The sequence below is a fragment of the Micromesistius poutassou genome (assembly GCF_964030765.1).
Source record: "Micromesistius poutassou genome assembly, chromosome: 11".
NCBI classification, from domain to species: Eukaryota; Metazoa; Chordata; class Actinopteri; order Gadiformes; family Gadidae; genus Micromesistius; species Micromesistius poutassou.
The window spans coordinates 14,545,424-14,558,213 of NC_140281.1; the positions used below are offsets into that span (position 1 = coordinate 14,545,424).

General features: G+C 45.9%; 1 protein-coding gene across 2 annotated transcripts in view; it reads right to left on the reverse strand.

The window, feature by feature from the left end:
• Positions 1-334: 334 nt before the first annotated feature.
• The window catches only part of asap1b (ArfGAP with SH3 domain, ankyrin repeat and PH domain 1b), a 49,402-nt gene continuing 36,946 nt past the window's right edge, over positions 335-12,790 (reverse strand). The window contains exons 16-28 of one of the 2 annotated variants that reach the window (XM_084474892.1): positions 12,736-12,790; positions 12,420-12,606; positions 11,316-11,401; positions 10,276-10,391; positions 9,784-9,851; positions 9,111-9,218; positions 8,559-8,790; positions 4,457-4,624; positions 4,111-4,189; positions 3,243-3,307; positions 2,263-3,062; positions 1,663-1,785; positions 335-1,300 (exon numbers count right to left, since the gene is read on the reverse strand). The exon at positions 12,736-12,790 is cut by the window's right edge and continues 37 nt beyond it. In XM_084474892.1, coding sequence (XP_084331018.1) covers positions 1,226-1,300; positions 1,663-1,785; positions 2,263-3,062; positions 3,243-3,307; positions 4,111-4,189; positions 4,457-4,624; positions 8,559-8,790; positions 9,111-9,218; positions 9,784-9,851; positions 10,276-10,391; positions 11,316-11,401; positions 12,420-12,606; positions 12,736-12,790 — 2,162 coding nt within the window. In that variant the 3' untranslated portion in view covers positions 335-1,225. The remainder of the gene's footprint in view (positions 1,301-1,662; positions 1,786-2,262; positions 3,063-3,242; positions 3,308-4,110; positions 4,190-4,456; positions 4,625-8,558; positions 8,791-9,110; positions 9,219-9,783; positions 9,852-10,275; positions 10,392-11,315; positions 11,402-12,419; positions 12,607-12,735) is intronic. The other variant, XM_084474893.1, reaches the window with a different exon arrangement.

A 12,790-nucleotide genomic window follows, 5' to 3' on the forward strand; every position in this document is an offset into this window, starting at 1 on the left:
AGGCGTTCTGGAACTTGATGTAGTATCTTTGTATACGGAGATTGGGTTGCCCTAGACCATTGCACTTAGTTCTATGAACATCCTCACTGAACTAATGGTGATGTATTGTTTCACCTGACAAATGTAAGTCTCCAAAGGGTCTGCTAATTTAACCGGAGGTTAAAATTGTCTGAATTTGCAATACCCAGTTGGGTAAACTTGTAGCATTCTTCTACAAAAAGTTGTCCAACCATCCACTGGATAAACTGATTTTGTACTAGCATGCTAGTCAGTTATGGCTATAAGCCAACTGGATTCGGGTGATTTGAAAGAATGGACCAGACACACTTGGGTACAGCACTTTAATGATTTGAAATGGTTGTGTACATTAGAACTGCATGGGACCATGTCATACCAGGTCTACTAAACATCTAGTGGTGTAGGACCAGCTATCAATACTGGGGGAAAGATGGTAGGACACAATACAAACTCTGCATGAGAACTGGTGGTCACCGATTGTGAAGACTGGTATCACTACACGAGCTGTTTGAAGGCTGCTAACTGGATATTGCTGCGGTGTCCCACATGATCACTCCAGGACTCCTCCTTGCACTAGTGGTAAGAGCATGAGATCACTTGTAGACGTGAGCCGAGTTAACTTCATATGGGTTGAAATAATTGGTACCACAAGCCTGGGTGTATAGACGGTAGCAGCAGGTACCTACACTCACTGTAAAACATGTACACACAAAGCAAGCTGGACAAGGGAGTACATTTAATCTGAACGTGGGAGAGACTCGCGGGGTCATGTGATCTATCTCACGTTCCAGTTCCTGTTCCGTTCCCGTTCAAGAAGAGTGGTTGACTCAATAGGTCGGTAGAACTTAATATGAATAAAACTAGCGCTCCTCTGCCCGTACAGACAGAGGGCCATGTTAACGTGTACACGTTTTGTACATTAAAACATGTTTGTACACTCACACACACAAATATATATATATTTACATACATATATACACGGTAACAGCATAAACGTAGACTTCAGGTAAGTGCTAAGGGTCTGAGAGTGGCCTGGTGGGGGCCATGCTATAGAGATATAATACTGGTAGAGAAAAAGAAAAACACATGCATTCTTTATACAGCCCCGGACACGGCTGGGGAGTGAGGGGTGCTAACTAGTCACAGCACCCTAGGGTGCCCCTCTCTGTACCCCTTGCTCGGGGCACACTGAGAGGGGTGATGGTGGTCAGTCACTCAGGATGTGGACGAAGGACATTGGGAAGACGCCCTTCCTGTCCGGGAAACCCTCGATGTGCCCAATCTGTAGGAGAAGAGAAAGAGAAGAGCTTTTTTTCACTTGAATATACGTGTAGGACGTGGAGCTACTTAGAACCATATTGTTGCTGTTCTACCTAGCCTGTCAGCATAGCAACATGTCGATCTGTGTTCCTGTGGTAAAAACACTGCAGACTAGGGTATACCATCAGGTACTATAGAAAAGAGATGGCAACAGCCATCTTGCCAGACTCATCAGACCATAGATCAGCTATCAGCACATTTTAGGACACCTACAGGAAATATTCAGACCTGTTTTTCTAAACTGTGACTAAACCGAGGGCCTTTCAGGATGGGGTTCCTCGTAGACTCTACCGGCTGCCGTCATGGTAACAGGCATGTACTCACCCACCACTCCTGGTCCTCCTCTCCCGTGACAATGATGACCTCTCCCTCCACAAAGGTCAACTCGTCGTCGTTATCCGCCTGGCAGTCGTAGATGGTCTTCACCCGGCGCCCTTTACTCTTCCCCTGGAAACACATCAGCAGACACATTAGAAGGAGAAGAAGATGATGAACCTTCTTCACCTGTATTGCACAGCCACAAGCACTATACAAATAAACCCATCATTAGCAGCCTTAGGGGCCTTTTAGCATCACTAGCAGCACTAGGAGTATTTTACGGTCACTAGCAACTCTTGGAGCATTTGACTATGAGTGGTGGGCAGCTGCAGAGCAGCACCCAGAGACCAACTCCAGGTCTTCTGCCTAGAGCCTTGGTCAAGGACAACAGCTTATGGTGACCATGGCTTTTGCTCCGTGAAGACAAAAGACATTCATTGTGGGATGATGGGATGTGAAAATGTTAGAATACAAATGAAAGTAAAGCGATACAACTAGTAAATGGTCTAATTGCCAAAGCCACACAACCCATTTTCTCTTATCAGTCTTCAAAGCGACTATGTGAGGATGTGTTTGTGATTGATAGAGGAAGGCGTCTGTGCTTACCGTGTTGATCTTCCTGGGCAGAGGAACGGGCGTCTCGGCACCTCCTGCCAGACTCCCATTGGTCTCCTCACTGGACTGCTGGGAAGACAGGCTGACCCCATCTGCATGCTGATTGGGTGACGGAGGGTCAAGGGGTTGGAGTTGGGATTGTGGAGAAGGTTGTGGTGAAGGTTGAGGGGAAGGTTGTGGGGAAGGCTGTCGTTGAGATGGAGGTTGATGTTGGGGTTGGAATGGAGGTTGAGATGGAGTATGAGGCTGAGACGGCGGTTGAGCTAGAGGCTGAGATGGAGGCTGAGATGAAGGTTGAGACGGAGGCTGAGACGGAGGTTGAGGTTGAGATGGAGGCTGAGGAGGAGGTTGAGATGGAGACTGAGACGGAGGTTGAGATGGAGGCTGAGGAGGAGGTTGAGATGGAGACTGAGACGGAGGTTGAAATGGTGGCTGAGATGAAGGTTGGGGCTTTGGAGAGGGTTCCCCGGGTGGGGCTCGTGTCCCAGGCTCAGCTGTTCCAGGTTTGGGGGGCAGATCCTTCAGCTGGGGCTTCCGGGGGAGGTCAGAGAGCTGCGGCTTGGGAGGCAGGTCAGACAGCTGCGGCTTGGGGGGCAGTTCACCAGGTTTGGGGGGCAGATCAGAGGGCTGGGGCTTGGGGGGCAGGTCCCCGGGATGAGGCCGCTCTAGGGGAACAGTCTTCTGGTGGGTTTCAGCTCCAGACGGGGACTTCAGCTGGCAGAAGACCTCTGGAGGCAGACTGGGCTTGTCCATCGATTGATGGTGGATAGTGTCTATCTTCCTCAGTGCCACTTGTGGAAAGACAAACACAAAGAGGGCCTTACTTTGAATGGTTTCATCTGGAAACATGTTCTGCAACATATCATTGCTGCTTCATTGTCAATGTGTGCTTTGATTGACAGATAAAAATAAATATGTCAGTGTGAGCTACTTCATAACAGTGGTGAGAGTGAGACAAGAAGCTGCGGTACCTTTCTGAGGTAGTTTAGGGAGAACTCTTGGTCCAAGAGTAGACTTGGTGTTGGCTGCATTGGAGCTGGAGGAACATGAACATAATAATCAATACATGAACTGGTATCCAATGGGAAGAAGGGGCAACTGCCTTGTCTTCAGTTGGAAGATCATTAAGGCCACATTAACTGAAAATCATTAATGCATTAGCTGGGAGTCACCCTAGCGACTATCTGCTGCACAGAGTAACCTGAGCGATGAAAATCTGAAACTTAATTTAAGGAACAGCACCATCTCTGGTCATGAACTTGCTACTGCAACGGCATTTCGGCTAATCTATGTTTACATACCATAGCAAGTTAAATCGATTGGCACTTATTTGGATTGAAGGTCATTGTAATGACCAAGACCATGTTCTACCAGAAACCGTGCCTATACCCTGTAGTTTTAAATATTTGGGTACCCTCTTTTAGGCCTTTAGGCCTATAGACTTTTGATCAGTATCACTATAAAACATGTTCAATATATATCGATAAGAGACTGGACCACCGAATGATATGTTTTTCAGCCATATCCTCTTTTATCATTTGCTCATAATGCCCAGATACATCGTTGAACCAGTTTGAAGCAAGACTTGCTGAGATTGTGAGGTATAACACACATTTATATGACCGCTCCAGCAGTAACTAGGAGAAGGTAGGAAACCTTAAGGGTCAATAAACAAGAACGCCACAATTCACAGTGACTTTATTGCACTCTTTTCGAAATTGCCATGTTTGATGTTTTGACAGCAGTTCGACAGCCTATGCAAACACGCCAATTTTGAAATGTGTCAAGTATATGTCAAGTATATTGCGGCCTGTGCAGTTCCATGAGGTCTTTGGATACCTTTGCGGCTGTGGAATTCCTTCAAACTTGTTGGAGATGGGAGACATCTTGTTCATCGGCGGAGGGGTTGAGTCACTTCCTGTGATAGTGACATGGGCAACAATTACAAATTATTTTTCCGTTGCCATGGCACAACAGAACACCCCAAAAAATAAATGCTTGTTTGATATGAATGCGTGAATTAAAAAAAAAAAAAATTGGCCTCCAAGGAAATCATTTACAAAATGAATCAGGCTGAGTTTTCTAAAATATGCTTTTCTGTTTTGATTTAGACCACAGGTTGCTACTGTTGTTGTTTCTTCCCCATGGGAAGGCGGTGTGAAGAGGGGGTGTTTGGACGCCTCACCCCCAGAGAGGGCACCCCTGCTGTGGGAGCCGTGGGACAGGGAGCTGGGTGGGTCGGACAGGGTACGCTTGTGTCCAGGGGGAGGAGGCGGAGGCCTCTTCTTAGACAGGGTGGCGCTGGCCCCCGGGGTGAAGGGTGTGGTAGAGGGGGGGCTGGATGAGGTGAGAGCTGCAGGAGCAACACGCACACACACACACACACGCAAACACACACGCAAACACACACGCGCAAACACACACACACACACACACACACACACACACACACACGCCCAAATACAGACACACACATGGACACACAGATACACAGATACACAAACACACACATATACAAACAAGATACAGATTCACACATGGACGGACACACACATATAAACACACACAGTTACAGACAGACACAGGCATGGACACAAAGATACACACACAAACACACACACACACACACACACACACACACACACACACACACATACACACACAAAAGCATACCAGATGATGACAATGCTGATGATAGGAGGGCAGATTGACAGCTGTCAGTCTTCGCCGTTACCATGGTTACCGAACAACGTTTGAATGTAGAGCTGGGAGATGGATAATGGATAGTCATAGTGTTAGAGATCATCGTAGCTAGTGATAGTATATTGTTAGTGAGGGGATAGTGTTTGTGATAGAGATATTGTTAGTGATAGTGGTAGTGATAGAGATATTGTTAGTGATAGTGGTAGTGAGTGATAGAGTAATTGTAAGTGTTAGTGATACTGATAGGGATAGTGATGGTGATAATGATAGTGATGGTGATAGTGACTGTGATTGTGAGCGATGTGATAGCGACAGTAGTGGGCCCTCTGAGGAGCAGGAACAACAGACCGGGCGGAAGGACATGGATGGCGTGTTTGGACAACAGAGACAGGAGTAGAAACAACACTCCCCAGGCCATCCACACCAGCCAGGAATGTGTGTATGTGACAGAAACACACACAACCCCAGAGAAGGAGTGTGGGCTACTGCGTGTTTGTGGCAGGTAGGGATGGGCCTGGTTTAGCCTGGGTTTTATCCTGAAGGGTGTTAGTTCTGGTCTACAGTGAAGTCTAGTCAGAGAAGCTTATAGAGAACTCAGCCATGATAGAACTTAGCTGCTCAGAGATAGTGGGCCACGACTCACATTTTACAACAAGAGACCAATCAGCCGTGGCCAGAGTTCCAGGTTCAGGAAGTACATCCCTACCATGTATTTGTTTCAACCCCTAAGCACTGAGCACAGTTAAACTCATTAATGTGTTCTGTGTCAATCCCCAGGCTCATATGGTTGATTTAAAATCCAGGGCTGGACTTTTACTTTCTGAACCTGGAAGTTCCAGCTCCGCTTACAAGAGCTGGAGACTTTGCCAAACGTTTAACTCATTTAAGAGGACAGACATCAATCCCGTCTCTGAGCAGCAGAGAAGGAAACCAGAGGAGAAAGGTAACTGCTATGAGGCTTTAAGAAGAGGAGGGGAGGGCAGAAAGTAAAAGCAGGATATTCACTGATGTACGGTCGAGAGCCAGCCAGAGTGGCGTAGTGCGAGTGAGAGCCAAGGAAAGCCAAGTGTGGAGCTGAATAAGAGAAAGAAACAAAGAAGGAAAGGAGGGAACAGAAAAGAGCGAGATGAGCAGGAGTGTGGGAGAGAATCTATGTCACTATTTAAAACAGCACCCATACTAGAAGCACAAGATGAGATTTAGTTAGAAAAACCCAGGGGAGAGATGGCCAAGGCTCTCTGAGCCAGGGCTGGAAGAGAGAACGCCACGCCGCTAATCCTGCTATTGTCAGCAGCTGTGTGTTGGAATGCATTAGGCGACATCTAGATATCATACAGAACACATGAGACGATATCTAGCTAGAATACTGGAATACATTAGAGCATATCTAGCTATCATACTGGAATACATTAGAGCATATCTAGCTAGCATACTGGAATACATAATAGCATATCTAGCTAGCATACTGGAACACTTTATATTATTATAAATATATATTATCAGAGCCAGCATTTTTGAATTCGCTGCAGAATAAACAGCTAGCATGTTGAATATAAATCTTGCAGATTGATTAAAAATGTATATAATATATTGAATACCCCCGGGACTCATGTGGAAACAAGACTCCAAGGCCTTTTCTTCGATGTTCCTATTAGACAAAGTGTTTGACTGTACCCCGTTACTGTTTTTTTTCATTTCTGCCTAATAAAGTATTCAATCAATCAATCAATCAATCAATCAATATAAATAAATATATATTTTAAACTAAACCTCAACTGTCTTTATTTGCAACATTCTGTTAAAAAAGGGCCCCTATTTAATGACCCAGATGTATAATGAATAGATCGGCCACCAGTTGGTACAGTCCACTGGGTAGGCTGGTAGGCTGATCTATCCATCATACATCCCGGTGGTCAAATAGGGGCCCTTTATTGCGGCTTGAGGACCTGCTAGGGTGACTACTCCTACTCAGGGCTTTATTATTTTTAATTATAAAAGTGTTGAGGTTGACTCGGTGTCTAATCGTTTGACAGAGGATCTCATCTTCGTCCGGGGCCCTCCCCACCCCACTAGGGGTCTCTGTTAACACTGCTAATGGCAAGTTCCCCCAGACCCTACTCTCTCTGTTGACCAGTCACATTCTACTGCTTGGGGGGGGTGTATTAGTGTATACAATGTACGTTTGAGAATGGGTGCATAATACATAAAACGTGAGTGATTCAGGATATAATGGGCCCTAGTCAGACCACATGAATTTCAAACTTCAAATAGCTCAGTTTATGGCCAAATAATAGGCATAATTCACACATGGAATAGCGTTTTCTTCTCCAACTTCAGAAACACTGATTCGTCATGTAAATTTCGGCAAAGACAACTTAAAACATATATGATATGCGGACGCGGTCCTCGATGGCCGCAACTGTGTGTCTATTTAATGATATGCGGCAATACATTAACAAACATCATTTGTTACCAGTATTGTATACATTATCGTTATCGACTTGTGTTCATAATATGCATGTGTCCCCCCGTTAATATACATCGCCATGGACTGTATTATGTGTTACGTGTTTAGTTTGCGTGTGTTTAAACAGATGGGTGCGCACATACACACGCACCAAGCATCATCCGCATTCATTCATTCTTTTAAACACTCACTCGCGGTAAAACTATGTTTTCTCACGATCAAATACTCATCAATCCTAAAAGTAATGGGCCTGTACACGATGTCTGTGTGAAGAACATATGTATTTGCTGTACGGTGTTTGCATTGCATGCATTGATTTAAAAGTACAACTTACCGCTGTATCAGCTGTTCTTTCCCAAATAATTTAACCAACCATTTACCCTAAAATTAGATTTTGTTTTGGAAGCCTGGAATATACTTTGCTCAAATGTATTATTGTTATTATTATTATTATTTTAATGCATGCCATAGCCTACTATACTTCATTCATGTTCTTTCATGCAGCCCTATTGAAAAAAATGTTTCCACAATCCACACGCTATTTCTATGCAGTTTCACACGTATGAATAATCTTTGACATCATAATATTTAAATCAGGTTAATATTTTGCATGTTTGTGCTGTGTATAGCCTACGTGTGTATAAGCGTAGGCTATGTTGTAGTTCCGACCTGCCATGGCACGTCGAAATAGCAACAACAACTGCACTATCCGCTATAGACCAGGTATTTTTCGGTCAGTGGCGCAATTGCATTGGCACATATCATTTGCCGGAACACGCCCCTGCTTTTTGCCGACACACCTCTCCAGGCGCAAGTGTAGTGGTGCCTGGTTGCTGCGGGGGAAAATCAGCTTTGTGCTGGGTGCAAACTAGCAACGACACATGCGTCGGTGTAGAAAGTCAATTGCGCCGGGCGCAAGATAGGGCCCAATATGTTTTATTATTATATATAATATAATATTATTATATATATATAATAATATACATTTAGTTCCAATGCTAATAATTGAACTATAATTATTGAACAGCTAAGCTCCTAAATGCTGGCCTCAGACTTGGTGCTGGAGCTAGCATCACTGGGTGTGTGTGTGAATATGTATGTGTATGTGAGGTCTGACCTTTGCCCTGGTTCCTGGGGGGCAGTGGGGGTCCGTCCACGGGGGAGCAGGAGGAGCTGAGGTCGGTGGAGGTGCTGTACACCTGGTTGGAGAAGGCGCTGTAGGACAGCCGCTGCTGTTTGTCGCGGTGGCTGAGGAAGCCCGGCAGGGACAGCTTGTCATGGGGGGAGAGGCTGGAGGAGTGGCAGAAGCTCTGGGGCCGCGGGGAGCGGTCCTTCTTGATGGGACTAGGCTGGAGGGAGTAAGGGTGGAGGAGGTAGAGGTGGAGGTGTGGAGAAGGAGGGTGGAGGAGAGGAGGTGGAGGAGGAAGGGGTGGAGAGGAGGAGGAGGGGCAAAGGAGTATGGGATGGGATGGGAGGGAAGTTAATGGGGTTATAGCAATCATTTGAATTATAGTTGATAATTATTATTGCTATGTTATGTCCTTCATTTCAGATTTGATGGAGTTGTTGCTGTTTATCCTTTAAGATACTTCACGCCAGAGGTTCTGAATCCATGACTGACATGGTGCATCAAGACCCCATTGAGATGGTGCTGATGCTGCAGTCTCACCTTGTCCTCCAGGTCATCATCGCTCTCGTCCATCTCCTCCAGACGGAGGCTCCACTCATACTCCACATGGATGTGGGGGTTGAACTTCCCCTCCGCAGCCTGCACCAGCTGCACACACAAACACACACACACACACACATAGACACACATATGAACACACACAAACACATAGACACACATGCACACACATAAACACACACATAGACACATGCAAACACACATACACATGCACACAGACAACCACAGACACACACACACACACACACACACACACACACACACACACACACACACACACACACACGTACACACAAACACACACAAACAAACAAATAAAGCACTAACGACTTCTCTAATATAAAACAGAACTTTAACAGCAGTGTACTGCAGCGTTTCCTTCGTTTAAACCCTCAACTTCTCAAACGACTGGATGATGTGTTAATAATGTCTTCATGTTAGTAAAAGTTGACCAACAGCCAAGTGTGTGTCTCCCTGTAGCCAGGGAGCAGGAGTCCCCTCACTGCCCTCTAGTGGTGCCCTTCAGACCCAACATAACAACCCTCTCTACTGGAACCATCTGCCGGGGTGTGCATCTCTGACAGCAACACGTGTACCTGTGTAAAAAACGTGTGTCCGGGTGCACGCAATGAGTGTGCTCAGCATCACTACTCACCGCCTCCTCGCACGGAGCGTTCCGCAGTCGCCTAGCAACATCCAGGGCCGTTTCCCCGTTCTGATTGGCTGGAAAAAAAGAGAGTGATGAAATGGGTGAGTGATCAAAGGATTCTAGTGCGCAGGTGTATGTGTATATCTATGTGTATGTTTGTGTGTGTGTACTGTATTATACTCATATACTCATAGCTGTATGTGGTGGTCTTTCCCCTCAGAAGTAGTGTGTATGTATCTGCGTGTGTATGTACTATATCTGTGTGAGTCTATGTGGTGTGTGTGTGTGTGTATAAAACATACTGTTGTCTGTAGTGGGTTTCCCTCTCAGCAGTATGTGTGTGTGTGTGTGTGTGTGTGTGTGCGCGTGCGTGCGTGCGTGTAACTTACTGATGGCTGAAGCGGGTTTCCCTCTCAGCAGTGTGTGTGTCTGTGTGCGTGTGCGTGTGTGTGTGTGTGTGTGTGTGTGTGTGTGTGTGTGTGTGTGTGTGTAACTTACTGATGTCTGTAGTGGGTTTCCCTCTCAGCAGTAGTTTGAGACATTCATGTTTCTGGTACATGCAGCAGTAGTGCAGCGCTGTGTTCCCAAACTCGGTCTGCTTGTCTAGGTTGCCGCTACACAGACACAGACACACACACACACACACACACACACACACACACACACACACACAGTTAACATCTGTTATCTTTAGAATTAAGATAACAGATGTGATTGAAAAGCTAAAAGTATGCTCAGCTTTGCTCAGTATGTGAGAGAATATAGTGGCAGCATTATGCTAACCGTCCCTAGACAGCATTAAGGGACATATACTTTCATACATATTTTCAATATATATTCAATATATTATCGTTATATATCATATGAAACGTGTAATACATGCATACTATACAGAGCTGGAATCATCGCACTGAGAGAGCAGCTAACTAGCGGCTAACCGCTGCCGTTCTCTGGTACCAAGACACGTGAGGACAGTCAACAATAGGACGAATAATGAAGAGAGACTACTAGAGGAGCGTGACCCAGATCCCTGCACCCCCCAGGGATCAGAGCCTCGCTCTCTGCTTCACAATGTCTCTCTCTCACTGGTTTAGAATGACTCTCTATCACTCCCTCTGTCTCTGGTTTAGCATGACTAGCTGTGGTTCAGAAGCACGACTCTCTTAGAAACTGCATGTGTTGGTTTATGGACTTTGTGTCTGTTTTGATCGATAATCATTCATTACATTGTGAATTATCATTTTAATAAAGAAGCATTATTTGAATGAACAGATATGATTAAGAACATCACACTAGGGGTTTTGAAATATGATTTCCAAAGATTGTAATTATTGGTTTTCATAGTATAATTGAGTTAGTTCAGCTTTGGATCTGCTCTATAAAAAGCGTATCTACTGGTCGTAAGGTTGTATAGCGTATCTGATGATGTCAGAAGGTTCCATAGCGTATCTGATGATGTCATAAGGTTCTATAGGGTACTGGATGATGTCAGAAGGTTCTGGGGTGCATGATGATGTCGGATGATGTCCCCACCATACCTGTTCTGGACCAGGAAGTCGACCAGGTGCAGGGAGGTGTGGTCCGCTGTGCGCACGGAGAAGTGCAGTGCTGTCTCCCCGGACTCCTGCAGGGGGCGGTAACGGACAGTGGAGAGAGAGTCACGATCAGCCACTGTGCATCCTCGAGCCCTCTCTCCCTTCCACAACTCTCTCCATCTCGTACCCTCTCCATCTCTCTCTATGTCTCCCGCTCTCATCTCTTGTCCTTTATCCCTATCTCTCTCTCCTAGCGTTTGATCAAGCAACAGTGAGCAAAATGGCTGCTTGAGTGAATGGATTAATACATGCGGCAGTTTCCTGTAATGTGGTCAAATATTTATACATGAAGGATGGTGAATACAGACTGTATTCACCATCCTTGGGGTGGGGTGTAAACTCAGGAGAGGAGACGGCTCAATGAATTCATGCATTCTCTTAATGCCATCTGTCTCCAACACTGAATGTGTATGTGTGTAGCATCAGTGATATGGCATAGTGCCAATTTCCTCCAGGTGTGTGTGAATGTGTGCAGCATCAGTGATATGGCATAGTGCTAATTTGATCTTGAAGGGAGAGGAATGATGCTATATGTTGTCAGCAGCACACCTATCCCTAGGAAGTCGGTGTATATAGACCTCTGAAGAATAAGTCCCGCCTCCGAGGCTCCGGTTCCCTCGGTCAAATGTCGATGGGAAATAACATGGGGTTTTTGAATGATCGTACATAACAAACTCTGTAAGAGGCGAAGAAGTAAAAGCTGCATAACGTTTTGAACTACACACTTTTTCCATCTGGTTTCCACTGAAGTTTTGGATTGTCGGTGCCATTAAAGTAGTTAACTATTATGAAGAAGCATTATGCTAACGCGGATCTGCGCAGACTTCCGGCGTCACGACTCTCCCAAGTGTGTAGTTCAAAATGTGACGCAGCTTTTACTTCTTCGCTACCTACAGAGTTTGTAATGTACGATCATTCAAAAACCCCATGTTATTTCCCATTGACATTTGACCGAGGGAACCGGAGCCTTGGAGGCGGGACTTCTTCTTCAGAGGTCTATTCATAACCAAACATCATTGACCAGGGGGGCGTGTCGGTCAGACTCACCGGTCCGGCCTCTGGGAGGGGCTCCATAAGCTCCACCCCCTCGGCGTAGACCTGGACCAGGGCCAGCAGGTCCCGGGACTGCACCGCCTCACACAGGTCCACCATCTTGGCCAGGGCCGACGAACATGTCTTCCTGGCAAAGCGGTGGTCCACGTACTTAGAGTTGATGAACTCCTTCCTCGCCGTCCTGGAAGGACACAAATGAATACAAAATTCATATCATATTGGATTCTTGTCGCCCATACTGTAAGTTCTCCTTGTGCCTTACAGGTACACTTGGATCCGATATTTTGATCCCTAAAGTGAGTCCACTCACATGTCGCTGGAGGGGGTGGGCTTTGGGGAGGGGGAGGACAGGTTCCCCTCCATGA